We start from the raw sequence: 27101 nt of genomic DNA, 5'->3' as shown, positions 1-27101 counted from the left end.
GAACCAACAATGTACATCACCCTGAACACACACACCAGCCCCATGCCACCACCAAACGAAGCATGGTGGTGGCAGCATCATGCTGTGGGGATTCACCAGAGACAAATCCAAGTTGATCTGTCTCACAAGATGTTAATCAAATACATTTAGTTTGTGATTGTAAAGCATGTAATCGTGAACAACTTGCATCTAATGTGATTTTATTAGATTTTTATTGACAATCTTCCAGAGTTTGTCGTTCTATCTATATCATACAACCTTGTCTTTCTTAATCCAAGCTGTGGTTTTGCCAGCTAAAAGTAAAAATTCTCAAACTCAGAGTTCATAAATGCACGTTTTGCACCATTTCATCTAACTCTTACTTTTTGTCACCCTCCTATTCTGTGCAGGTGTCCGTACCTGGCCGTCCACCTGTCTCCTGCCATCCCAGTTTTTGCCGTGCTCCTCTTCCTGTTTGTCATGGCCATGCTGCTGAGGACGAGCTTCAGTGACCCCGGCGTCCTGCCACGGGCCCTCCCAGAGGAGGCCAACTTCATAGAGATGGAAATCGGTCAGTAGATACATCTGTCTTCATTCTCAGTGGAGAAATGTTAAAGCAATCATCCGAAGCCCTGCTAATTCAACGAAGCTAAAGGATTTTCAGCCATCTGAGCTGCCAATTTTAAGCGTTGGTCATATGTCACCAATAACGCGTGATGGTTTAATCAACGCTGATTATCTCTCCCCATCGTTTCTAAAACAATTAATAATTAATGACAATAATTATATATATATATATATATATATATATATATATATATATATATATATATATATATATATATATATATATATATATATATATATATATATATATATATATTTATTATTATTATTATTATTATTATTATTATTATTATTTTTATTATTATTATTATTATTATTATTATTATTATTTTTTATTATTTTTTATTTTTATTTTTTTATTTTTTTTTTTTAGTTACTTATTAGGTATATTTTGCAGTTTGCTTTACTTTTGCATTTATAAGAAGGGCCACAAGTTGTGTAGGAAGGAGTGAATGTCTTTGTGCCACATTTAACTGGGCAAAACAAACACAAACATGACTAACCGAGCGGTAATGTTACTGTTGAATGTGTGACTAGAGACACACATTTATTAATTATTAACTTTTAAAGAACACAACAGCAGTGCAGTCTTATGCTAGCTGAACCTTGTTCCCATGTGAGAGCCACCTATGAATCTTTTGTGAAAAAAATGTGTAAACAAGTAGCCGTGTCTTGTCTTCTTAGTTTTAAATCAAACATGGAAGAGAAATTGACTGTGTGAATCTTCATTATTGCCATTATTGTACTGGCTCTGCTAAAAACAGACTGCAGTTGGTAGCACTGTTACCTTGCCACAGCAAGATCCTGGGTTCAGATCCCAGGGCTGTTTTTGCATGGAGTTTGCATGTTCCCTCTTGAATGTGTGGGTTCTCTCTAGGTACTCCGGCTTACACCCACTGTCCCAAAAGCCCAAAGAGTTGTGTTAACTAGTCTCTCCAAATTGTGTGTGAGCATGGTCGTCTGTCTTGTGTTGCCCTGATGGACTGGCAACCTGTCCGGGGCGTACCTGGACAGGTCTCACCCAATGACTGCTAGAAATGGGCACCCTGGCAGGGTTGTGATACCTTTACCCTCAGGACACAGGGGTATGGATAGGTCTACTAAAAATAAGAAGAGATACTTTGATTAGACATTTGTGCTCTATTGATAGTTCCTGTCTTTTGTAAAGCTTGGAGCCCCTGATAGTCATTTTAGCCAATTCTCTTAATTGTCTCTAGGAACATTTAGGCACTAGTATCCAAAATGTTTTTTCTAGCCTCTCTTCTTGACGATAGTTATCAATGGGCGACTGTGGCTTGATGGGTTGAGTAGTCGTCTGGCAATCAGAAGGTTGTTGGTTCGATTCCAGCTTGCCACATGTTAAGTGCCACAAATTACCTACCGAGCTGCGTCTCGGTGTATGGGGAGTGTTGGCCTAGTGGTTAGAGCATCGCGCTTACACTCAGAGAAGGATTCAAGTACCCGGTTCGATCCCCAGTGCCGGCACTCCGGCTCCCTGAGCAAGACCCTTAAACCCTGATTGTTCCCCGGGCGCCGCATGGTGATGGGTTAAAAACAGAGAACAAATTTCGTTGTAATGTATGTTTCAATGTTTATGACAATAGAGATGATATTACTATTACTATTACTAATTATATAAAAAAGAGTGGATGAGATGCCACACCAATGCATTCAAACTAAATGTGTCTCAGGAATAAATATTTTAGATGGTCAGGCGGACCCGAGTCTTTTCATTTATTAGTCTTTATCATGGCCGCAAATGAGAACTTATGGAGTTTTTTTTTTTTTACTTCTTAACCATTAAGAAATACTGTAAACTATATATATGCTGCAGATAAATATATTTTACTCCGTAGTATTCGTGAAGCATCCATTCTTCCTCTCTAGCTCCACCTCTGTACCAGAGGGGAGTCTGCTCTCTCCTCGTGACGGCGGAGGGCTGTAAAAGAGTGAGCCGAGGCGTTCGGTCCTCTGAGGATGGATTTGCTGCTCTCATTATGACCATGACTCACTCAGCGTGTAGGATGACAGTTGAACACTGTAGCTTTGGCCTTGATGACCCTTCTGGAGAAAGTGCAGTTTGTTACAGCTTGTTACAGGAAGGTAGCCGGCTGCAGGAACGGTGACAGAAACTGACCTGAGATCCGACTTGACGCTAGAACAGGACGGATTAATTACTCACTGCAATGATTTAATTCTGGATACTAGGAAGGTTAATTAACAAACTCTTTTTAATTGTCCGTCAGTGATTTAACCTTTCCTCCTGTTTGCTGGGATGTGAATCTTGGCTTTTATTTAAATGTAAAACCAAATGTGATGGCAAATATGCATGTTTTAATTTTGCTAGAAAATGAGTGGTGCTTAAAAGGTATTTCTGCCATGGCTCGAGGTTATCACATTTAATTATATTATATTTTTTAATAGAAAGCATCTGGTCTTTTGCCTCTTGTGTTACAACTTAGAGCAACCACAAAAATATATATTTTTTTCACATATCAAAAGGTGACATTGTCTAACCTACGACTTAAAGAATAATTCTACCTTGAAAGAACTTTAATTTATTACAGCATTTTATTTATTACGTAATAGACACCATTTCCTATGCAATCTGCAACACGTTTTCGCCGGCTAAAATATTATTCGGCTTCCGTGTTAACACCAAAATTATATTTAAATAGGATTTTATTATATTCTAATAGATGTGATATATTTTATTATAGCTACTGTAGATTGCGTCAATATTCTTGTATGCCATGAATAACAAACATCTGGTTCTTTTCCCCCTGTGTTGTACTCTAAATAAGCCAAAAATACATTTTCCAGATGACACAAAGTGTTTAATCTTACCACTAAAAAGATATTTCTGCCTTGATGTCACTTGTACTTTTATTCCAACAAAAATATACCATATTAATTAAATAGAAGACATGAGGTCCTTCTTCTATTTTCTATCTCGCACCCTTGTGGTATACCTCAAAACGTCCAAAAATATTTTTTCACTTTAGTCAAAAAGTGATTAGGGCTCCCATGTTGACACTAAAAGCATATTTCTGCCTTGAAAATTATTTAGTTTTATTCAATAAGGACTTATTAATCAATATATTTGTTTCAATAGTTTGTTTACAAGAGTCTGGATTTGATTTAGATGCTAATGTTGCCATCTGAGTTGTCCCTAGGCAGGTCTTGAAGGTTTTAGGTGAAACAAATTGACAATAAAATACAGAACAAAAGGACAACGGTACGGCACACATTAACATATCCAAGAGGTTTGTGTTTCTCCGTTATGAAGCAAAGAGTTGCATGGGGATTTAAGGGTTTTCCAGCAGATCTTCTAAATAATAATTTCAAACAGCCATTAGAATCATACAGCGTGACAATAGTTTTAGTGGGCTTCTGTGTTCTGGTAGGATAATTAGAAGGTGCTGAGCAAGGTACCGCACACCTGTGCTGCAGATGAGCAAGCCGACTGTTTTAGAGTGCAACAGAGCAAAGGTAAATTCATTAATTGAATTGCTGTTTTAGAGACCTCTCTTTCATTTCTTTTATTATCTTAAGCTTGAATCCTCAGTTAAAGGCTCAATCTGTGAGTATGATTAGTCTCCTGCTTTATCACCTCTGCTGGTGTTTCTTTCCATCCATTACACGCTGATAATGAAAACAGAATAAGCTGTTTACTTTCTCTATCATCTGAAGGTGCAGCATGTTATAGTTCCAATCTTTATCACACAAAGAGCAGAAAATGTCCAGATCTTATTAGGTATGAACAGTAAGGGGAGTTTTTAATTCACAATTTGATCATGAGTGCAAAGTTATCATTGGATAGTTTAACTTCCATCCACCATCTTGTGTGAGCTGTAGATAAAATATTATGATTGTGTGAAAACATTTCCCCAATTGCATGTTTTTCTTCAGTTTAAAGCACAAGTGTGAGGCTCTGGTGGGTTTTGCCAGCAGTAAATTGCACTTTGCTTGGATCTATTTGCTCTTTCACACAGAAATTTAAAATGAAGTTCTTCTAAGCGATGCCATACAGTGATTGTGTCATTGCTTATAGCACAGGCAGGACCACTACATGGTGTGTTCTCAGGTCTGATTTAAGGAAAATATGGTTCCTAGGTTCAACAATACAAAATTTATTTTTGTTTTTTTTTTACAAATAAAAAACGAGTGTGTATTTGTCTTTATCCCTCTTCATTCTGATAACTCTAAAGGAAAAGCAGTCAATCTCTTTCAGAGCTGGTGAAAAAGAGTCGACCTGCTTCTAATTTAATCTCAGTATGAGTCCAGCTGTTCTATGAAGCTCTCAGTGATTTTGTTGGAGATCATCGTTAGGCTGGGCAAGGATTAGTATTAAGTAAGAGTATTTATAGAAGAGTGGCAAAATGATGCACATACAGCAAATTCAACAAAGACATTTTAGGCGGGTAGAATGGCCTAGTCAAAGTCCAAACCTAAATCCAATTAAAGATCTGGGGCAAAACTTTAATTTACCAGCTCACTCTCTTGACACGCTCCACCCAATCAAACCGAGCATGAGCTGTTTTTACAGCGCAATGACTGGCAAACATTTTAATCTCTGGATATGCAAAGTTGGCAAACCTCAAACTGCAGCTGTAACTGCAGACAGGTGGTTCAACAAAAATATTGACCTAAATACAAATGCATGCCATAATTTCAGATTTTTTTTTTTTGTAAAAATTTTTAAAAACATTTTTTTTTCAATTTTTCTTCCACTTTACAATTATGCACCACTTTATCTATCACAGATCATAGCAATAAAATCCAATTAAGTATGGAATGTGACCAAAAGTTAAAAACTTCAAGGGTCATAAATACTTTTAAAGGTGCTCCACATATTATTCAGAATATTTCTCTGTTGTTGCAAAGGATTATGATAAGGAAGATATATATTTTTTAATAAGATGGCATAGTCAGTCGCTGTAGTTTCTGGAAGTTTTGTCTTTTTGTTTTTAATATTCCTAATTTGATCTTTTCGCTAACTTTTGAAGTAAATACTGTTTTATACAACGCTGTTTGCACTAATGTTGATCCAAATGTGGAAAATGTATTCTCTTCTGGGATCAATAAAGTCTATATCTATCTACCTCAATAAAAAAAAAGCCATCTGAAGAACCAGGCAGACATCGTGATGAAGCTGCTGCAGCCTGGATGTTTCTGTCCCCTCAGCCTGTTAGTGGCATTCTCGAGGAGGATCGTTAATACCGGGAAATGCATCCTCTCTGAATGCATAATGCTACCAGCAGATCCAGCCAGGCCCCCCCCCAAGGGACCTGCATCAATTCCTGCGAGTGCTTTCTCACAAATTTATTCCCGCTGGTTTATCCTGAAGGCCACTGCTCCAGCTTTCTACGGATGATTAATATCAATTATCTCGTGCTGTCAGAAACAGATCTGTTCACCATTTTCATGCGTTATGGATGAAGCTGGCGAATCCCTCCGGAAACCAATTTTCAATTTTCAAAAACCAGGACTGTAGAGAAATGGTGATTCATTGTTATTGGCTTAAATCAGAGTCACCCTTATTCTCTTGTCTGAACACTCTCTCCAGCTGAGATAATTAACTTCCCACAAATATTGTATTTCTTTTTTATCTTAATGCATTGGCAGAAATTCAAATGGGTTTGCTCGCTCTTTCCCATTAAGTGCTCATTTTTGCCTGCGCGCTGCAGCATGTTAATGGTCGATTCTCCACAGCGGTTTCTTTCCTGAGGGATTCGCGCCTGCAGCCTTGTGATCATTAGTGCTCCTCCCGGCTTCTGCGGCGTAACATAATCAGGCAAATCTAAACGTTCAATCACAAACACAAGATTGGCCCCCTTAGTCTTCCTCTGCTTTTGCTTATTTTATTTTTTAAATTGAGATTAAATGTTTCAGATCATCAAACTAACTCCAATATCAGACCCAAATAAGACATGAAAATAGGAAATGCAGCTTTCAAATAATGATTCAATTTATTAGGGCAAAGAAGGTGTTCAGACCATTCTGGTTCTGTGTTTAAATAACAACGCTCCCTCTTGTTAAATCACAAAATATCTGTGATACATCGTTACTCATATTTTGAAAAGCTGAGTTAAATTTTGACCTGATCACTGCCAGACCCGTTGCATCATTAAACTACTTAAATATAACCTGTCTGACAACATAAAGCAGGCTGAAGAATCTCAAAAAGCAACACATCAAACCCCGGTCTAAAGAAACACCAGCGCAGATAAGAAACAACGTTAATGGAAAAGGTAATAAAACCCCTTCTTACGCTTTTGGATTGAATGTAAAATAATGGAGAAACTAATTGAAAAAACGCGGAGCAGTGGTAAATCTTCCCATAAGTGGTTGGCTTATCAAAATTACTCCAATAGCACATCAACAACTCATCCAGAAGGCCACAGAAGCACCCGGGGAAGCTTCTAAAGCTCTGTAGGGCTCATTTGCCTCCGTTAAGGTCAGCTCTTATGATTCAATAATAAGAAAGAGGCTCGGCAAAAATGGCCTCCATAGGACAGTTCAAAACAACCGCTGAGCTCCCCAAAAAGCACATAATAACTTTAATGAAGACACAAATAGGTCCATATTAAAAAAAAAACATACAAACAAATAAATACTAAAATACATTAGGGCTGGGCAACGATTAAAATATTTAATCGCGATTAATCGCATTGTATTTACAAACTCCAAGAATGAATTCAAAAGTAGTGTAAAGAGCACTTTTATTTTAATGTTCTGCTGCCATATGAACAAAAGTGTTGTAACATTTGTAGCACTTATCAGTAACACATATTTAGTGTAAAGCTCAACTTAAACATGTAAAACAAAAAATAGCAATAATAATAAATTAAAGCTTATTGCCACTGACAGGGAATTCTCTTTATGGGGAAAAAATCTACCAAAAACAGGCAATTTCTGAGGTAACAGCAGGGAGCAGCATTACCATTTTATGTTCAACACCAAAGTTTAACTTTACAACTAACTTGTTTCTGTCATGTTCGTTGCTGGAAGAACTTTAAGCTGAAATGCTTGCTAACTCGATATGCTTGCATGTTTATTTGATGTTAACACGCGTTTTTTTGTTGTTGCTTTCTCGCATGGATATAGTGAATGGCAGGGGAAAAACAGGCAAAAATACATGGATACTTTGAAAAGAGAAGCGACTTCACCGACGGCGTCGATGCAGACTCCGCTCCGGTCCACACAAAACTTGTTCCGGTGTAGGTACCAGATTGACTCGGGCTGCCAGATTGACTCGGGTCCTGCGTCTTCTGATGACGTCACTATACATTGTTGGTTTAACGTTTGCTCAATTGCGCAAAATATTGTAATTGGTCTGGACAACTTACTAAAGTAATTATAGCGGGGTGTAGGTTTTATTCGAGAGCGGGATTGCGGCTTGTAAACGGACAATTTTACGAAGAAAATCGCCGGTCCCTGCGCCTCCCGATGACGTCACCAGATTCTCCGTGGGCCTTGCGCCTCCCGATGACGTGCCTTATGGCAACACCACTCAAACAAACTACATAGAGCCCGCGGTCTGCATTTGTAACGAATCAATTTTATTAAGTTAATTTAGCGGTTTCTTTTTTCTCAAAAGCTTGAACAAATATTCAAGCCATTTTACAAATAAATAAAAAAAAAACAATTATTTGACAATTGGCTCAATGTTTGGAAGAATATTGTTAACAAAAATGGAAGGGCTAGCCAGACTAATTTATCCAGCATATATCTTAAATGTACCAAATACCACAATAAAAAAATAATCAAATTCATCACAATTTCATCTGGAATAATAAAAAAACATGTGATCAGAAAGAACAACATCAGTACAAAAAGGAGGAATGAACGTTATTGATTTTACAGTGATGAATGCCGTGATAAAATTAAATGTGGCTGCTGACTTTTATTAAAAATGAAATGAGTTTATGGTTTAGTTTCCCTTCACAACTTAAAAAAAATTGGAGGAATTAAATTTCTCTAAGGTTGTAACTTCTTTGATCCTTCAAAATTACCGATTAAATTGTCAGACTACCACACAAGTATTCCAAAATGTTTATAGTTTAGTTTCCCTTCACAACTTAAAAAAAATTGGAGGAATTAAATTTCTCTAAGGTTGTAACTTCTTTGATCCTGCAAAATTACCGATTAAATTGTCAGACTACCACACAAGTATTCCAAAATGATGTTAAAAGTTTTCATGCCTCGACTAATTTACAGGAAAATAACCGTAAATTAACAAAATAAAATTGATTTGTACCAAATGGAGACCGCGGGCGCATAATCTAGTTTGTTTGAGTTGAGTTGCCATATATAGACGTCATCGGGTTGCACCCGAGCCAATCTGGCAGCCCGAGTCAATCTGGTACCTACAGCGGCCAGCACCTTTCTTCCTCTGAATCCGAGGCTGGGCTGACAGCGAGGTTATTGGCGCATTATCGCCACCTACTGTTCTGATTCAAACCCCTACACCGCAGCAACAGACCTTCACAAAATAAAAGCATGTGAGCAAAATGCGTTAACGCGCGTTAAAGTAAATATCGCCGTTAATAGTCTAATGAATTAACGCGAAATTAACGCGTTAACTTGCCCAGCCCTAAAATATATATATTATATATTGACTGAATTTTACACAGATCAGTATTTTGGTCGGTGGATGCGGTGGATTTTGTATAATCTGACATCAAGGTTTCAAGATGAATACCGCTCAGTTTATTTGTTCTGTGGTGACATCTTTTTTTCCCCTTTTAATCCACAGAGGCTGCTAATGGGAACGTCCCCTCTGGGCAGCGACCTCCACCTCGAATCCGCAACGTCCAGATCAACAACCAGATCGTCAAGCTCAAATATTGCTACACCTGCAAAATCTTCCGGCCTCCACGGGCATCTCACTGCAGCATCTGTGACAACTGTGTCGGTACGTCATCTCAGCTCTGCAGCAGAAATCAGCTGCTTTCAATGACTAAAAACCAACCTGCCTGCTCGTTAGAAATTTTCAAATCAGTCTCACACATTTTCAATACTATTTAATCCGTCTAAAGCCTGAATCACACCTGTCCTTTAAGCTAACACCTGTATTCAAGAAGAAGAAGAAGGTTACTTATGGTTTAGGGCTGATTTAACCTGAAAAATAATTATTTAACGGCTCTAGAAAAAAAAGATGTCCATTATAAACCAATTACTGTCTAATCAAGTCAAATCCAGAAGATTAATGAGTCTACCTGCTAAGCAACACGCGTAATCAAGAAAAAAAAATCAAAAGATGAATACTCTCTTGTTTAAGATTTGAAGCTATTTAATGACCTAAATGTAATCAAAACTTGTTGGTCTCTCCAATGTCAAGAGGAATGTTGTTTTGATAATTTTGTGATACCAAAATGTCACGTGTGTGTGTAAAATCCATCATCTCAGCATGCAAGGTGCATGGCGAGGTGGTCGGTCTCAGGGGTTCATGATAGCCAGGGTGGTACCATGATAGGGAAATAAGTCATGAAATTTCATTGTTTCATTGTTGCAAATAATTGGGATTAGGAATGACAGTAACTCAGCTCTGAACAGGTAGGTCACATAAAACCATAGAGAGGTCATTAGATGCTGAGGCACATAGTGCCCAGAGGACCTCCAACCTTCATGTGGCCTTGAGATTAGCCTCAACAAGGGCGTGTAGATGGCTTCACTGAATAGGTTTTCAGGGCTGAACAGCTGCGTACAAGTGCTTTGCAAAGCTCAGGCCGCAGTGGGGAAAAGCCAATGAAGAATATTCCTCTCTGTCAGAGAATCCGATGGATTGGGTCTAAGTTTTGTGTATTGAGGTTTGTGGTGTGGGCTTGATGTTCAGGAGTTTGGCTTGGTCCCTTAGATTCCCTGAGAGGACCACCTAATGCTCACACATGCCAGAACATTTCATTTTCCTGTTCCAACATGACTACACCCCAGTTTACCAAACAAGATCCATAAAGACATGAGCAGGTTTGGTGGGGGTTGAATATGACCGGCCTGCACAGACCTGACATCAACCCATTACAGCACACTGGGAGTGAAGTAGAGCAAAGACCGCAAGCCAGGGCTTCTCGTCCCACAGCAGTGTCTGACCTCACAAATGCACATCTGGAAGAGTGGATAAAAATTCCTGCAAACGTGCTTTTAAATCTTGTGGAAAGCCTCCTCAGAGGAGCCGAAGCTGTTGAAGCTTCAACCCTTAAAATCTTAAAAATGTACTCCTGATACCACGTTAAAGCAGTTTTACAGTAAAACTTTTAACAAAATCAACATTAATGACGTCTGAGCTACTTTAATCAAAATGGAAATTAGATGGTTAACATTTGTGGTCTTTTGCTTAGGCTCATGCAAATGGATTTTATGAAAAACAAAAAATCTGTTTTATTACGATAGAGCTGCTCTATATTCACTTTGACTAAGTAATGTCATCCAGCTGGCTAGCTGAAGTGAGGAGATTAGAGTCTCTGGAGATGAAAGTTCCAAGTTTAAAGGTTGCTTCATGCCACAGCTGTTGTGCAGGTTTAACAGAGAGAGATAAAAGGAGTGTATTTGAGTTAGAAACAGTTTAAATGGTAAATGGCTTGTACTGAATACCCTAAAACCCTTTATAGTCAGTCATTCACACCCTGACGGTGGTGAGCTATGCTAGTAGCCACAGCTGCCCTGGGGAGGACTGAGGCCAGCAGGCAAACCCTCCAATTGCAGGACGAATTCCCTAAAAATGTTTGAAAACTGCCTGCAGTTCAGACATATCTAGTTTGCATTCGTGATAGAATTTCAAAAGCTTTAAAAATGAACGTCGAACTCAGCAGACAGGGCACTAGTATTCGTGGTTTATGTGCTTTGAAGGCGGTCTGAGCGGTGAATGTGCCTTCGTTGAGTCTGGAGCTGCCAGGGCGTGTCACCTCCTGACCCCGCAGAATAAAAGTGATTTGGCTGCTGATGACTGAGGGATGTGTTTGAAGGAAGGCTTAGGGTTCATGGCCGATATGCGAGGAGACAGCGGAGCCTCAGTGAGGGAATAAATGCTTAGTCATTGTGAACACTGGCCGTCTGTGCGCACCTGCTGTAGAGACGCCCGGCATTACACAGCGGCACGCCTTGATCCCTCGATACTATAGACAAGCTTTATGCGACCTTAATGTTTGTCCCAACCTATGACATGCAAATCACTGCTCTTGTGGTCCAACACAGAATAAATTTTAGGTTTGAGTGCAGTTGAATTTTGTCTGCTAGAAGCATAAGAAATCCCAGCTTGGTTTGAAATATAACGCAGGCGTAATGCTTGCGTCATTAAAATCTCTTAAACGGAGTCAACAATGACTGTCCTGCTGCTCTGTACGTGCATCTGTGTAACACAGACAGACACGGCGTCAGCCAGCAACCCTGTTAGCTGCTCCGTTGGGCCCAATCCTGAAATGACTGCTGTTGCCAGGCACACTGGAAGATGCGTTTTTTTTTTTTTTCAAAGTGGAGGTGCTCTGAGTTCACCAATGTTAATGTTACATTAAATACATCACATATATCTTAAGCCTATGTTTCTGTGACAGTGCTATTGCTGTAGCTTTTCCTTACATTTGCAGATTACATATTTAAACCCTGTTTGCTTGAGAAATAATTGGTACAGATTTATATTAAGCTTCAGTACATTACTTTTTAGGGTGGACTTAAAGTACTGAAAAGTCTTGAACTTTTTTAATAAAGTTTGTGTGAGGAACGTCAAAATCATCATGTTTTAGTTTCATCGGCGAGTAGTGCAAGTTTTGTCAACTTTTTAAAAGCAAATAATGTGGCAATAAGAATTGTTGTCTTCATGCCCAAAAGAGCTCATCAGATTTGACTTTCACAAGTGGAGCAGTACTGCTTTTGCCATAGTGCTCCGCTTGATTTATGAATGTAAATAGTTTTATTATGATTCATGCGGGGAATATTTCAAATGATATGGACACTACAATGGGAAAGTAGGAGAGGAAAGGAAGAACAAGAAGAAAAAAAGAAAAGGTGAAAGAAAGAAGAGATAAAAGGAAGAGAACGACAAAAAATTATTGAAAAAAACATGTACTTCATTTAATTGAAAATCTGCAGTTCCTATATTGTCCACCAGGAGTGCTGTGTTTTAATCAGCAGATGGTAGCACTGAGCTTCAGATGTGGTAAATTGATTTTAAATCATTTCTTAATTTTTGTCTGTTTGATGTATTTTGTCATGCAGGACAGTGTTTTTAAGTTCCAAAAAATGTGAATAAATGTTTTTCAACATTGTACAATTACTGTGATCAGTTCTTATGCATAATGCACAAGTAAATGTTTAACTGAGTAAAAGTATTGTTGAAATTGCACATACTTTTCTTAAAAACGCTGAAGTTATTCATAATATATTGTGTAAAAGTGAAATTCATTTAATATAAAAATCAACAACAAGTCCACTTTTATTAGTTCTATTTAATCTTGCAATGAGTTTACTCGTGTGGCCCTCTTCAGATCAGATTAAGCTGTATGCGGCCCCTAAACCAAAATGAGTTTGACACCCCTGATGTAAAGCAGACGTTAAACTAGATCAAGACAATGAAGGAAATTTGGGCTTTACCAATAAGTTTTGTCTTCTGAAAAACAACGAGTAGCATAAACTCAAGAGAAAATGTGTAAATTCTTGAGGGATGTTTAACAAAATATTTGACTGGTGTTGCTCCTAAAAGCTACTTCCCTGTGTTGTATATTTCAGAATTTACTGTATTTTGTTGTGAAACTGTATCTGGAAAGCACACGCGGGTCTGCTGCAGAGAAAAATAGCCGTACAGTAATGTTTACCTCTGTCGTTCATGTTGACCCTGCCTTGCTTTCGCCTGGCTGCGCTCCAAAGTTGGAGCGAGGAAGTGAGCTCTATATTTAGACTCTCGGTTTACAGAAACCGATCCGCAAAGCTGTTGTATTTTTCACACATTTGATTTCTCTAGTTGCACTTTTGTTTCTCACATGTTTATAGACAGCGTTGTTTTTTTTTCTTTTTTCTTTTTCAGATCGTTTCGACCACCATTGTCCGTGGGTGGGCAACTGCGTGGGCAAGAGGAACTACAGGTACTTCTACCTGTTCACCCTGACCCTGTCCCTGCTCACCATCTACATCTTCGCCTTCAACATCGTCCACGTCGTAATGCGTGAGTACTATGGCATCACTTGTCGAGCACGGCTGCAGGAATGTGACATATCTGGAAGGACGGGCGTGTAACATGAGCTTAACAGCAACTCCTAGTCCATGCGTGAATGCATGTCTCTGTGCTTCGCCTGGAGCACACAGAACCAGCCGGATATGACTGCGTCGCTCTTGTTTTTACTGAAAGATGGCGGAACCACAGGGAGATAGCAATGTTTTCCTCTCAGGTTGATTAGCGTTTGGACTTATTTTGATAACATGTACTCTGTAGGAGTGGCACTCTTCAGTACAATGAACTCCCTGTTTTTTCCTCTCTGTGTCTCTCTTTGTGCTCAGGCTCAGTGGATTCAGGCTTTTTGAAAACCTTGAAGGAAACACCTGGAACATATCCTTTTAGATCTGAATACATTTTGTGCATGTGTGTGTGTGTGCGCCATGTTTCAAGGACACCAGGAACCATGGAGCTAAAACTGCTGCTGATACTACTGCCTTCTGGGCTTCCTTTGGTCCCAGTCTCTGTTTTCATTCATCAGTAACGCGCAGTACTGTTAAAAGGGTTACTCTGGGATTGATTTATTCCTTCAGTTTCTGGCTTTTTACAATCCTGCCATCTCCTTTTTCTCATTCCCATTCTAGGGGAGCTGGAGCTTTACTTGAACTTAATGATGTGCTTCACTCTTAAATAACCTTAAATGAAAGTTTGATCAACCAGATGACTTGATCGACCAAACTGTAGTGCAGATGCATCTCAATATATTAGGTTATCATTAAAAAGTCCTTAAGTTTCAGTAAATCAATTCTATCTATCTATCTATCTATCTATCTATCTATCTATCTATCTGTCTGTCTGTCTGTCTGTCTGTCTGTCTGTCTGTCTGTCTGTCTGTCTGTCTGTCTGTCTGTCTGTCTGTCTGTCTGTCTGTCTGTCTGTCTGTCTGTCTGTCTGTCTGTCTGTCTGTCTGTCTGTCTGTCTGTCTGTCTGTAAGAGCAAGAACTACTTGCACACACACACACACACATATATATATATATATATATATATATATATATATATATATATATATATATATATATATATATAGCTGTTTGGCTTATATAGCTGTTTGGCTTGTGCAAATGCAAGTAGTTCTTGCTCAGCTTTTAGCTCCACGTGTTTGTTTGGCTTTATTCTTCCCAGTTGTTGACCTTTAAATTGAGTTTACGGCAGAATTTTTATACTACAGTTCTTCTGAGAGTCTATATCTCATTTAAAGTTACAGCTCCTTTACTTTGGTAATTTGGTACTATTTGCACTGCAAAAAGGGAACTAAAAGTAAGCTAAATTTTCTTAAAATTTGTATATTTTCCTTTGATTTGAGCAGCTAAATAAGACTTTTTGCCAGTGGAATGAGTATATTTACCCCTAAAATAAGATAATTAGATATCATGCACTTGAAATAAGATGATGTGATGAAATATTCTTATTTTAAGTGCAAAACTCTTATTCCATTGGCAAATAGTCTTATTTAGCTGCTCAAATCAAGGAAAAATACAGTAATTTCAAGACAATTTTACATACTTTTAGTTCCCTTTTTGCAGTGTGGTTCCCAACAAAAGCACAGAGGTTCGTCACAAGTTCTGCCATGTAGCCACATGTTCTCATTGCTTTAAGTATTAATAAAAGCTCTCAATGTCAAACCCTTAAAAAGTTCCCTGAAAATATTAATTAAATTAAAATATGGTTTTAGTCTACCATAACTTAAAATCAACAATTAATTCAGTGTTTTCTCTTTAAACGACTCTCTTCATCCCTGTATTCCTCTTTGTTCTGCCACTGACATTCACCAGCTATAAGCACATTATATATCTTCCTGCTGTTGTAGCATCACCTTCTGTTCACTGTTTAATCATAACTCAGACACACTGTGGTCTTCCTTAACCGGAGCTCACGGTACTGGAGATGCTGGTGTGCTTCTTCACCCTGTGGTCAATGGTGGGACTGACTGGCTTCCACACATACCTGATCTCTCTCAACCAGACTACAAACGAGGACGTAAGTGCACCTTTTCTTTCTTTTCTTTTCTTTTTTTTTTTTTTTTTTTAGCCTTAACATGGTCTTTGAGGGAAAAAACAGTTTCTAAGTGGGTTGTGAGTCAGACAAGAAACAGTTAAACTGGCAAGAAACATAAATGACACGTAGAAAACTTTGTGAAAGCTGCTTCCTTGAGCCAAGAAGGAACTGGGCTCAAATCCCAGTCCGGGGTCTTTCTGCATGGAGTGTGCAGGTTCCCTTCATGCATGCAGGGATTCTCCTTTGGTACTACAACTTCCTACCACAGTCTGAAATGAAAATTGACCCTAAGGACAAGTGTGTGCATGCCCTCTGAGGGCGGCTGGTCCAGTGGGTGCTCTGCTGGAGGTTGACACCAGCCCTAGAGACAAAGGATGGATGAAACCAAGAAAACTTATAAAAACTGACTGTATCAGTCAGTTACATTATGAAGGAGAGACACTTCATAGATGTAAAACATGACAGCAGAGTTTAGGAACAATTATAGCTCATTAGGAGGTATCAAAAGAGGCTGTAGTTTATAAGCTCGTGCAATAAACGTATCCTGGCAACAAAGATCAGCCGCTTTGTTAAGTAACGACTCCTGAGCGTTCAACATCCAGCAGTCTCTTGCTAAAACAAGCCACCAGGTAGACAATGGAAATAAAGTAAAATATGGTTCCAGGTTTTGGTTAATTGTGAATGTTTGTGGACTTTTAAACGAACAGAAAAGATTTCAGTTTGTTTTGTTTTTGTTAATGCCGTCTAACTGGGTCAAATCTGACTGCAACCTATAAGAGAGTTTTCTGTTTATAAGGGCCGGCTGCGTTTCCCTTGATGACACATAGATCATGCAGAAATAAACAATAATTCACTGTCTGCACAGTTGAGCCTGTAAAGACACGAGGGCCTCTTTGTTCCTGTGTTGTGTCTACAGAGCGTCCTTGTTTGGACGTGTGATGAGCTCTGTTAGTAGTTCACATATTAGACACCGTGCATTGCGCTTAGTACGTCTTCATAGTTGATATAGACCTCTGGGCCTGCTATTGGTGCATGGCAGGATAAAACTTGTTTTGGCAAATATTTCATATGTAATATGAAGAATAATATTCTAAATATTATATATTATAATATATAATATATAATAATGAAGATTTGACACAATGTAGTTGGTGTACAGTTTATATAACAGTGTAAATTTGCTGTCCTCTCTAAATAACTAATAATTTTAAACCACTGGCAACAAAAGTGAGTACCCCCCTGGGTGAAAATGTCCAAATTGTACCTAATTAGCCATTTTCCCACACTGTTGTCATGTGTCCCATTAGTGTTACAGGGTGTCAGGTGTGAATGGGGAGCAGCTGTGTTAGATTTGGTGTTATGGCTCTCACATTCTCTTGTGCTGGTCATTGGAAGTTCAACATGGCACCTCAAGGCAAAGAGGTCTCTAAGGATCTGAAAAAAGGGGTTGTTGCTCTACATAAAGTTGGCCAAGGCCAGGAGTGTCCAAACTTTTGTCATGTGGGCCAAAATTGTCAATTCAAAAGTACTTGAGGGCCAGAAAAACGTAATTTAATAAATAAATCTAAATAAATAAATGTAACTTTTCTGTTTTAATGCATTGAAGCTGTCTTTCTGAAGATTACCCAGAATCCCTTTTAAAATGTACATACATACATACATACAACATACAACAATGGTTTCTAACAACTAGAATGCTTCAGCATTGCTACACCTTTTTAATTATATAATATTAACAACAATCTAAACTCGTACCTGCAGTCAAAACACAGGATGAAACAATAATGTTCATTGCCTGTGGACATTTCATGAAAGACGGCGTGTTACTTTTAACTAGCTTTGAACATTACATGGCAAAGCCATTAATATTAGACAAACTTCAGTTACATTAGGCTTTGTACTTTTTTAGGAGTATATAAATAGTATTTATCATACTACAGACTGCAGTTACAGACCAAACAGCAGGGGGTGCTGTTGTCACATTTAGAATTATTTAAAATCACATTTAAAATGATGATTTACCAATCACTGGGGGATAAAATTTCTCCACCATTGCAGACTTACTTCAGAAGAACTGTGGGCAACAACAACAATAATAATAATAATAATAATAATAATAATAATAATAATAATAATAATAATAATAATAATAATAATAATAATGGATGAATGAAAATGTAAAAAAATCACTCTGGTTATTTTTTTTTCCCTCTGCAGAGATTAAACTAAACACATGAGAGCTGAGAACTGGATACATATTAAAGGACTGAATCAGACAAAGTTAATAGTGTAATTGTGTGTATTATCAATGAAACACATGTTAAATGTATGAAACAGCTTTAAAGTCTCAAAATATATTTATCTACAGCTGTATGAAGCGGATAAATGAACAGGGGGAGATGTTTCTAAAGAGAAACAACGGGCTACCGTTCACAGGATGAATTGGGTTTGAAACAAACCTTTAAACTGTAATTTCAAACAGGCGGTTATAACGAATATAACCAGGGTTGAGTAGATAACATCTTTGTTAAAGCCGGCAGAGATTATTAAAATAATCATATTTTGCATTTCTTGAAACAGTAAGACAACCCATGCTTAGCTGGAACCAGAAAAGTAAAAGCTATTTCATCCTTCTGGGGAATCATAAGGTGTTCACAGGCCAGACGTGATATATATTCCCTCCAGCGTGGTATGGGTCTTACCCGGGGTCCCCTCCCAGTTGGACGTGCTCAAAAAGCCCCCAAAATGAGGCGTCCAGGGGATATCCTGATCGGATGTCCAAACCACCTGAACCGACTCCCTTTTGATGCGGAGAAGCAGCGGCTCTACTTTGAGCTCCCCTGGATAACAGAGCTCCTCACCGTATCGCTAAGGCTGAACCCAGCCATTCCCCGGAGGAAGCTAATTTCGACCGTTTGTATCCCAGATCTCGTTCTTTTAGTCATGATCTATACATCATGACCACAGATGAGCGTCGGATTGCAAACGCACCGATAAATTGAGAGCTTTGCTTTTTAGCTCAGCTCTTTCTTCACCGCAACAGACCGGCACATTTTTTATTATTTTTTTACTAAGCTTGAAGACTTGTTTAACACTCAGTATTTATGAAATTTCCAAGACAGTGTAAATAATTATTGATATGCGTAATTACAGTAATCAGAAACCCGGCCTCTTTGGTGTGGGAAGGCACACAGGCAAGATAGAGGTATAAACACTGCAGCATCTAGGGGCAGATAGCAGTTGCTGTGACAGCTGCAGCACCTTGTTCAAGGACAGAGGGGCTTGTAAACTGTAGCTTGTACAGCAAGGCCACTGCGTTGTAACCTTTTTTTTTTTTTTTACAACTGTTGTAAAAAATATGATTTTTTATCTCCTTGGGATATTAGACATGTAGTTGCATATAAGATAGTTTAAAGTGAAGACGTCAACATTCTTTCCATCTTTGCCCCTTTTTCTTAATATTTTTACGTTGCTGGAGATGAATATCTGTGCACTCTGGTGCAGCTTCTGAGCCATTTCACATATTTTTTTGGGTAAATCAGCTTAAATCTAAAATAGCTGTTGTGTTGATGTTATCTAATCATCTAAAATGACATAAAAATAGCATCTATTCTTAGCAAAAGCGTTGACACATCATGAGGGCAAAACAGACTCGTCCGTTTCTTTCTCTGCACCTCTCGGCTACATTTAGACGAAGCTTCTGAGGCCCAAATCAGACAAAAATAGAACAATTGATCATTTTTTTTTGTGTTTGGTCATTAATTCAGGAGGTTGTACAGCAATTGAGTGTTATTTTGTATCTGTGCATATCCTGGTGTGTAAACTTTTATGTTTTCTTTATTTTTAAAGCCATCATCTAACTGCTGAAGCTCTGACGAGAAGCAGGAAGGATGACGTTAGTTGTTCAAGCTTCCAGAAAGCTGAAAGCAGAAGAGTGCTCTCGTACTTTGTTATAATGATTAATTTATACTCCCCTTACTTCTTTCCAGTGGGAAGACTGGCCTCATTTTTTCGTTCATTTAATCAGAAATGAAGCATTGCAACGTGCACCTAGATTGTGGTGTTTGCTGCAGGAGAAGAAGCGTTGGCTGTCAGCCCGGTCGTTTCAGTGTTTGTGATGGCGCCTAATAATAGATGCATCGATACCTGCAGGGGCTGGGAGCCAGAAATACTGCTCGGGCAGAGAGGAGGGTGAGACAGGCGAGTCAGGGTGAATGATTGAAGGCACCTTGAGTGGTGCAGCTTCTCTGGTTTTCCATAGATGACACACATGCTGTCAGTCCTACAGATGCACAGCAGCATGCAGAGCAGAGGCACCTTGTGCAGCCTGATGACCTACATATATAGCACACAAAGCCCTTTTTCTTTCTTCTCTGTCTTGCGGGAGGGTCAGCCAGTTCATGCTGTTTAACACGAGTCTTGTCACAGACTACAGATGTACTTATCAGTTCCTGTTTGTACCACTGAGGCACACACAAGGGTTACCCAACTTGTGCGGCGCCTTAAATAAATGGTTCCTTAAACTTTTTCATGTGGCATCTATTATTGTACTATGTTAGGGTTTTATATGACTTACAAACTAGGGCTGGACGATAATTCAATAACAATGTATATCCATCGATAGACGTATATTGATGATAGAAAAAAAGGGGGTCAATAATAAGTTCAATAGAATAACAATTTTCCTTCCTTTTGCATTCTAGCCATGTAGGTTAATATTACAGTCATTACATCCTCCCAACCAATCACAACGCAGACCCAGGAATGCTCTGTCACCAAGCTCCGCCCCCTTCAAAGAGTTCAGAGAGCACATGTTTTTTTTTCTTTTTTAAAAACTTGTAGTTTTGGTAAAAAGTTAGTGGAATAAAGGGTTCAATTTTAATTCAGTGTTTATGTGTTCTGTATTTAGAATTAGGTCGCTAAGCAACAGCATAAAATAACCAGGGCTGCACTTAAAATATGTTTTGAATTTGTTGATAATTATCGATATCGATCAATATGATTTTCTATTTTATCAATATGCTTTTTTTCTATATCATCCAGCCCTAACACCAACACAAAGCGGTTAACCGTTATGGCGTGGAATAAAAATGACAGAAGATTTCTGAATTTCTTTTTTACAAATACCAATCTGAACACTGTGGCATGCATTTATATTAAACGCCCTTTAAATAAAATCTGCTGGAACCAATTCCCTTTATCGCACCCTTAAAAATGAATTTAAAAGAAGTGTTTAAATCTATGTGACGCATCCTTCCTCTCAATTATTTGCTACTATGTGTTAATCTATCACATTAAGGAAGGTTTTACTTATCTTAGAATTGTTTTCACATCAAAATTAAGCTGTGATCAAGCTTAAATCTGGGATTGTTCAGTTATTTGCATCCTGAACAAGCTCTCCTGCAATTATCTTGAGCCCAGTTGTACACCCCGCTATGTAGTGGAGAAGCAGCATTGATAATTTAGAGGTATTTCTGGTACTTTACCAGCAACTTTTCATCTAAAGGGCAAAGCAGGAGCCAATGCAACTCATAAAGCATGGTCATGAATTAACAAAGTGTTTTTAATCTTTCGGCGCTCTCCTTGTTTGTCGGCGGTTGGCAAACAGAGTTCCTTTTTAAAGCAGGAATCATTTAATCCTGCACGATGAATTTTAGTAGGTCAAACCAAAGCCAGTGGGGGGTAACATCTAAAAACGGAAGCATGCTTTTGAATAAGGTATAAGCACCAAGAGGGGATGTGGGAGTGAACTGGTTGACTTTGTAGGGCGTGTACGGGTTGTTGTTTTGCTGCTGCACTAATTGATGCATTTTGTTTTTCTCAGATTAAAGGCTCCTGGTCTGGAAAGAACAGAGGCCAGAATCCTTACAGCCACAAGAACATCATCAAGAACTGCTGTGAGGTTCTGTGTGGGCCGACTTACCCAAGGTTAGTCCCCCCCGCCCTTCAGTTGTTATATGTAAAGCATTTTTTTTATTTCCGTTTACTCCATTAAGTCCTTGTTGTTGTCAGTAATGAGCAATACATGCAGTAGGTGACCTGTTTTTCTGCCCTCACTCTCCAGCGTCCTGGACAGACGAGGGCTGATGCGGGAGGATTCGCCTGCTTTTGTGGCCAGTGAAGGACCTTGCTCCTTGGACAACCCAGTGGCACAAACTACGGTGAGTGCATTGATTCACGCTGCAGCCTACGCGTTCACACACACTCCTCTGCAGGCGTGTGCTCCTCTGCTGCAAGATGCGAAAACAGCTCATAGCAGATATTTAACTACTCTTGGTCTGCCATATAGAGCAGCTAATTTGAGTTTTCATTTGCAATGTTTAATCATGTTTTTATTAGTAAGCTTTTTCAGCAGCTTTGCTGTAGTAATTCTTTATCCCAGTTGTATTTTACTTCATTCCGTATCACTGATACGTCCTGAAAGCAATTGCACAAATTGTTGTGTTGTCAAAAGAGGATTTCTTATTTAAAGACGTTTTAAAACTAGTTTTTGTTCATTTTTAGGACACAAAACCTTAAGGTACTGTAATTTTGACAAAGAAATTGTAAACTGGCAATACAATAGATAAAGACACAAAAAATATTGTAATTTTCACAAACTTTTCCATTATGTCTTTTGAGGATTCAGGTCAAACAAAATAGTAACCACTGTTTAGTAGTGATTAGTTTACTTCGTCTATAAACCATAACTGTAGCTGTTAGAGTTCTTTTTAATTAACTTTTTTTTCCTTTCGCAGCCAGGTGTTTGTTTTAAACATGGCGTCCAGAATGAGTGTGAATATTTGAAAAACAGTATGCTTTAAGATTTGGACAATGAGTGTGTGGTCTGTAACTACCTGTTTTTACAGTGCCTTGAAAAAGTATTCACACCCCTTGAACTTAATTAATCATGTTAAGACCATCAATTTACCTACATTATTAAGATTTTCTGTGAAAGGCTAACACAAAGCAGCCCATAATTGTAATGTGTGAGGACAATAATACATGATTTTAAAAAGCTTTGACTAATAGAAATCTAAAAAGTGTAGCGTGCATATTTATTCTGTAAAATTAGTCCTATATAAAATTGAAAGAGCAAACCTACAAATTGATGGCCGCTCCCCTAAAATGGCCGCTCAGGCAAGGAGAGTTAACTTTAGAGACTCTCTCAGCTTAGCAGCAGAGATGTGCAGCTCAGCTGGCAGAATCTGTCGGCAGGACGACTATTTTTCTGGAAAAACAAACCTAATAAGTCCTGTTTGCAGTTTTCCAGAAGCAGGGTGAAGAAGGTTCTTTAAGGGGAGGCACAAATTAATTTTTTTCAACACATTTGTGTGAAATATTATGTGTGCTCATCATGGTGGTGGCAGCATCATGCTGTGGAAAGGCCTTTCTTTAGGAGGACAGGGAATCTGTTTGGTCTTTAAACTATTAGAGGTTTGAAAACTTTAGGCAGAGTTTCAGCTTCGAGCATGAAAACCACCCTAAACATGCAGCCGGAGCTGCAAAGGAATGATTTAGATCGAAGCATATTCAGGTATTAGAATTGCCACATCTATACCTGTGCCCAATAAAGAATCTGTAGCACAGTTGAAAAATCTGTGTTTAGATGCTCTACTTCTAATGTTACTCAGCTTGAGCAATTTTGCGAGGACGTAAGGGGGAAATAATTTTGTGGGTAGATGAGCAAACTTAGTAGAGACATCCCCCAAAAGACTTGTAGCACTAATTGCAGCAGAATGTGATTTTACAAACTATTGACTCAAGATGGTGAATACAAACCCATCCCTCAGCGTTCGGATTTGTAACTGTTAAGTGAAACATGATTATTTTGCCTTCCAACTCACAATTATTCAATGCTGTGTGTTGTTATATCACATGAAATACAATTAAAATACACCAAGGCTAGAAAAAGTTAAACATGTATGAATTTTTTGTGCTACTCTTCATAAACAGCTCATCAATTACTGCTTTGACTGTATCTTTCCCACAGAAAACCACAGCTCCACTCATCCCCAATGAGCACACACCTGATGATGTCAAACCAAGCATTGCGGCTTCAGCAGAAAAGAGCCCCTCCCCTAAAGAAGACCAGTCCCCGGCTCCGAAGATACCACCTCTAGCTTCCCCTGAGACGGACGTGGAGACGTCCATTGCCAAAAACCATTAGCTGGATAAAGTGGGTGGACCTGGTCGGAGCCGGCTTTCTAGCATTCTGTCGACCTATAAACTGAAAACACTAATAATCAATATCTGATACTATGATGGTGACTCAGTTAATCTTTGGCTCTCATCCCAACTTCCCCTAAAGGACTGGAGCTCCGGCTAAAGCTCCCAGTCCTCCTAACTCTTACCGGCAGTTGCTGCTGAGAAGTTTGATTGACGTTTAACTCTTGCAGGAGGAGGACTGAATAATGTGGGAAAATCAGCAACTTCCAGTCTCCTGAACACTGCATGGAAAAGACACAAAGGAGAGACACTGCTTGGAGATCTTATGCTGACTGTTGATCTATTTGTTCATTATTTGAAATTGTAAAATTAAATTTATTGTCAGAGGCCAGTTTAAATATACTTCCTAGCAAGCATCAGAGACGAAGGGTTTGATTTCTGAACATCTGTTAAATCAATAGTCATCTTTGCTGTACATAAATTACACACCCTATGCAAACCATTATACGGCGGGACAAGCAACTTTGTTAAAATTGGGGATAAGCGGTTATAACCTCTATGAGTACATGTGATGTCCAAACAGGAGGAGGATGTGCAAATCCTTAACTGATCAAACTCCTTCAAGAGGACGTCTACCTTGTCTTCTGATATTGCTGCATTCAGTACTGTTCTCACGTGTGTGCATTCGTGCATCTTTTTTTAAATCGATCTCAACTGCTGTATTTCCATTTTTTTTCATTAACCTAGGATGTAGTGTGGTGTTGGGGCTTCTAAAAGGATGAAACTCCAGATGGTATTGAGCCTCTGAGTCTGAGAAAAGAAAGAAAAGGCCTAGTGAGCGCAGACACTCGCATTAACAGTGCCTTATCAATGCAGCTGAAACTCAAGTTAGATAACAGGAAAGCTTCTCTAAAAGTGTTTAATGAGAAAGGATATTTAAAGTATGATTTGAGTTTTTGGAAGAAAAAAATAGCAACCATCCAGATTCAAGCCACTAAAAAAACCTGGTGGGACATGCTAGTTTCTCAGCACAGCCTAGTCTAGCTTAGCTTAGATTACTTTTGTGTGAAAATCAGTCCCTGCTAAAGAAAACTGCTACAAGACAATAAAAATAATTTTAATTTTTTTAAATGTAAAATGTTTGATTATTATTTCTAGGTATGGGGGTGTATTTTATGTTTAAATGGAATAAGTCAGACTTTTCTGTTTTCTGTTGAATTTAAGCTAAGCTAACTAGCTACAAGTGCTTGACTGGGTCGACCTAGAGGTATGTTTTTTTTAAATTAAATATAAGAGCAACAATCAGGTAGAAAAAGGTACAACTAAAAGTTTCAGGTGTTTTTTTTAACAAAAAAACTGAAAAAATCTATTTTGATTTACACTGTTTTTAAAAACACAGAAAAGTATACCAGAAGAAATAGCCTAGTTTTGGCTGTCTTAACTGAGCCTAAGTAGGTCTACGGTAAATTTAACTGATGATTAGATATTTAAGATGTAATTTAATTTTTTTTTAAAACGGATGAAAGAGCAGAGCGTCTGAGCTTAAATGAGCTTAGCTGAGGTTGGTTTAGCTTAGGTTTTTCAGTAGGTTGAAACCACTTAAACTTGGTGGGACGAGCTAGTTTCTAAGCTTACCTTAGCCTAATTCAGCGTAATTTACCTTTTGTGTTTTAAAATAAGCTCCTTCTAAAGACAGCTGCTTACAACTCCATGAAAATAATTGGATTTAGGCTTATGTTAACTGAAAATCTTTTAACATGGGTTGTTACTGGAATGTGTATTTTTTTTGTGTTCACCAAAAATACATCAAGCTTTTCTGTTTTCTAGCTAGTTTTAAGCTAAGGTGGCTAGCTGCTAAAGTTGGATTTGTTCAGCCAAGCAGCAGTGATTCCTCCATTCAACTTTCCCCTGCATTAAAAAGGGACCCGAAAAAAAAAATATTTTTTTGCTTTAAAAATCAGAAACTGAAGACTTGACAATGTTAACCGAGAAAAAAAGATTCACTTTATGTTTTTTAGATATTCAAAATACAATTTGCTTTTTAGAAGAAATATTGGCTATGTTGCTACACGTTTTCCTGTAGATTAAAACCAATTATGTCTGAATGAAGATTGATACAATAGACTAGTGTCTCAGCTTAGTTTAGGCTAAAGTCCCTTAAATAATTTAAGGGACTTTAGTTTAGCCTAGCTCAGCTTTGTTTAACATATTGTAAAAATAAGTCTCTGCCTAAGAAAACAGCTCATAACAACATTAAACACAATTGTACTTTCTGGAAATTTAAAAAGTTTTTGTCAACATATATAGCTGTTGAGATGTCTAATTTTCAACTTTCAACAGAGTAAATCATGATGTTTTCCTGCTAAATTTAAGCTAAGCTAAGCAGCTGCCAAATTTGGGTCTGATGAATCGAGAAAAACTAGTTTTCTTAATTCACAGTCAAAAGACTTAAAATTAATTGAAAAATAGTGTCATCTAAGTTTTCTTTCCTACAAAAGGGAAACTGCAAAAATCTATTTTACCTAATAATTAAAAACATTTCCACCAGAAGTTAACTAAATAATTAAGAGAAACAGTATTCCGCCTTTGATGTGGTCACAAAAACATGTGATAAGCAGATGTTGCTGTGTCATGGATTACTGAAAATGGAGTTTGTGATGCAAAGCACAAAGCAAAACCATGGTTTAATTGTATATTGTTATAGGAGGTAAATTAAATAAGTGTGGCTGGGGTTTATTGTTCAGCATCTTCTGTAAATCCTGACAGGTCCTAGCATATTCCCCCTTCTTGCCATCCGCTGCCTCTCACGTCTCTTGATCTTTGCTGTGACGGTTGCTCCTGCGTTGCACCTATACGACTGAAGCACCTGACGCCACAGACGGCTATGATAGGCTTGTTATCACAGAGAAAGCGGGATGATGCGCTCTATATTTTCACGTTAGTGTTTAGAAGGTGTTAGCTGATAGCGAGAGTCTGTAGTAGTGACTGTATTGTATGCAAGACAGAGTTTGTGTTTGTGAATCTTATTTGTGTAGACATAAAGTATTACATCAGACAAATCTGCCCAAAAAAGATTTGAGAGTCAAAGGAGTTTAGTTTTTCCCTAATCTCCTAGAAATGTTTAAGGCAACACTCAAGGGTACCC

General features: G+C 38.3%; 1 protein-coding gene across 1 annotated transcript in view; it reads left to right on the top strand.

Moving 5' to 3' along the window:
• zdhhc9 (zinc finger DHHC-type palmitoyltransferase 9) overlaps positions 1 to 25511 on the top strand; it is a 41524-nt gene extending 16013 nt beyond the window's left edge. The window contains exons 2-9 of the mRNA XM_012861775.3: positions 390 to 550; positions 9368 to 9526; positions 13625 to 13762; positions 14095 to 14143; positions 15688 to 15790; positions 21633 to 21736; positions 21873 to 21969; positions 23781 to 25511. Of these exons, the coding sequence (XP_012717229.2) occupies positions 390 to 550; positions 9368 to 9526; positions 13625 to 13762; positions 14095 to 14143; positions 15688 to 15790; positions 21633 to 21736; positions 21873 to 21969; positions 23781 to 23957 (988 nt within the window). The 3' untranslated portion in view covers positions 23958 to 25511. The remainder of the gene's footprint in view (positions 1 to 389; positions 551 to 9367; positions 9527 to 13624; positions 13763 to 14094; positions 14144 to 15687; positions 15791 to 21632; positions 21737 to 21872; positions 21970 to 23780) is intronic.
• The last annotated feature ends 1590 nt before the right edge of the window (positions 25512 to 27101 follow it).

Source organism: Fundulus heteroclitus, chromosome 23 (assembly GCF_011125445.2).
Source record: "Fundulus heteroclitus isolate FHET01 chromosome 23, MU-UCD_Fhet_4.1, whole genome shotgun sequence".
In the NCBI taxonomy this organism is placed as follows: domain Eukaryota; kingdom Metazoa; phylum Chordata; class Actinopteri; order Cyprinodontiformes; family Fundulidae; genus Fundulus; species Fundulus heteroclitus.
The sequence above is the reverse complement of the archived record's forward strand: the minus strand, read 5'-3'. Positions and strand labels throughout refer to the sequence as shown.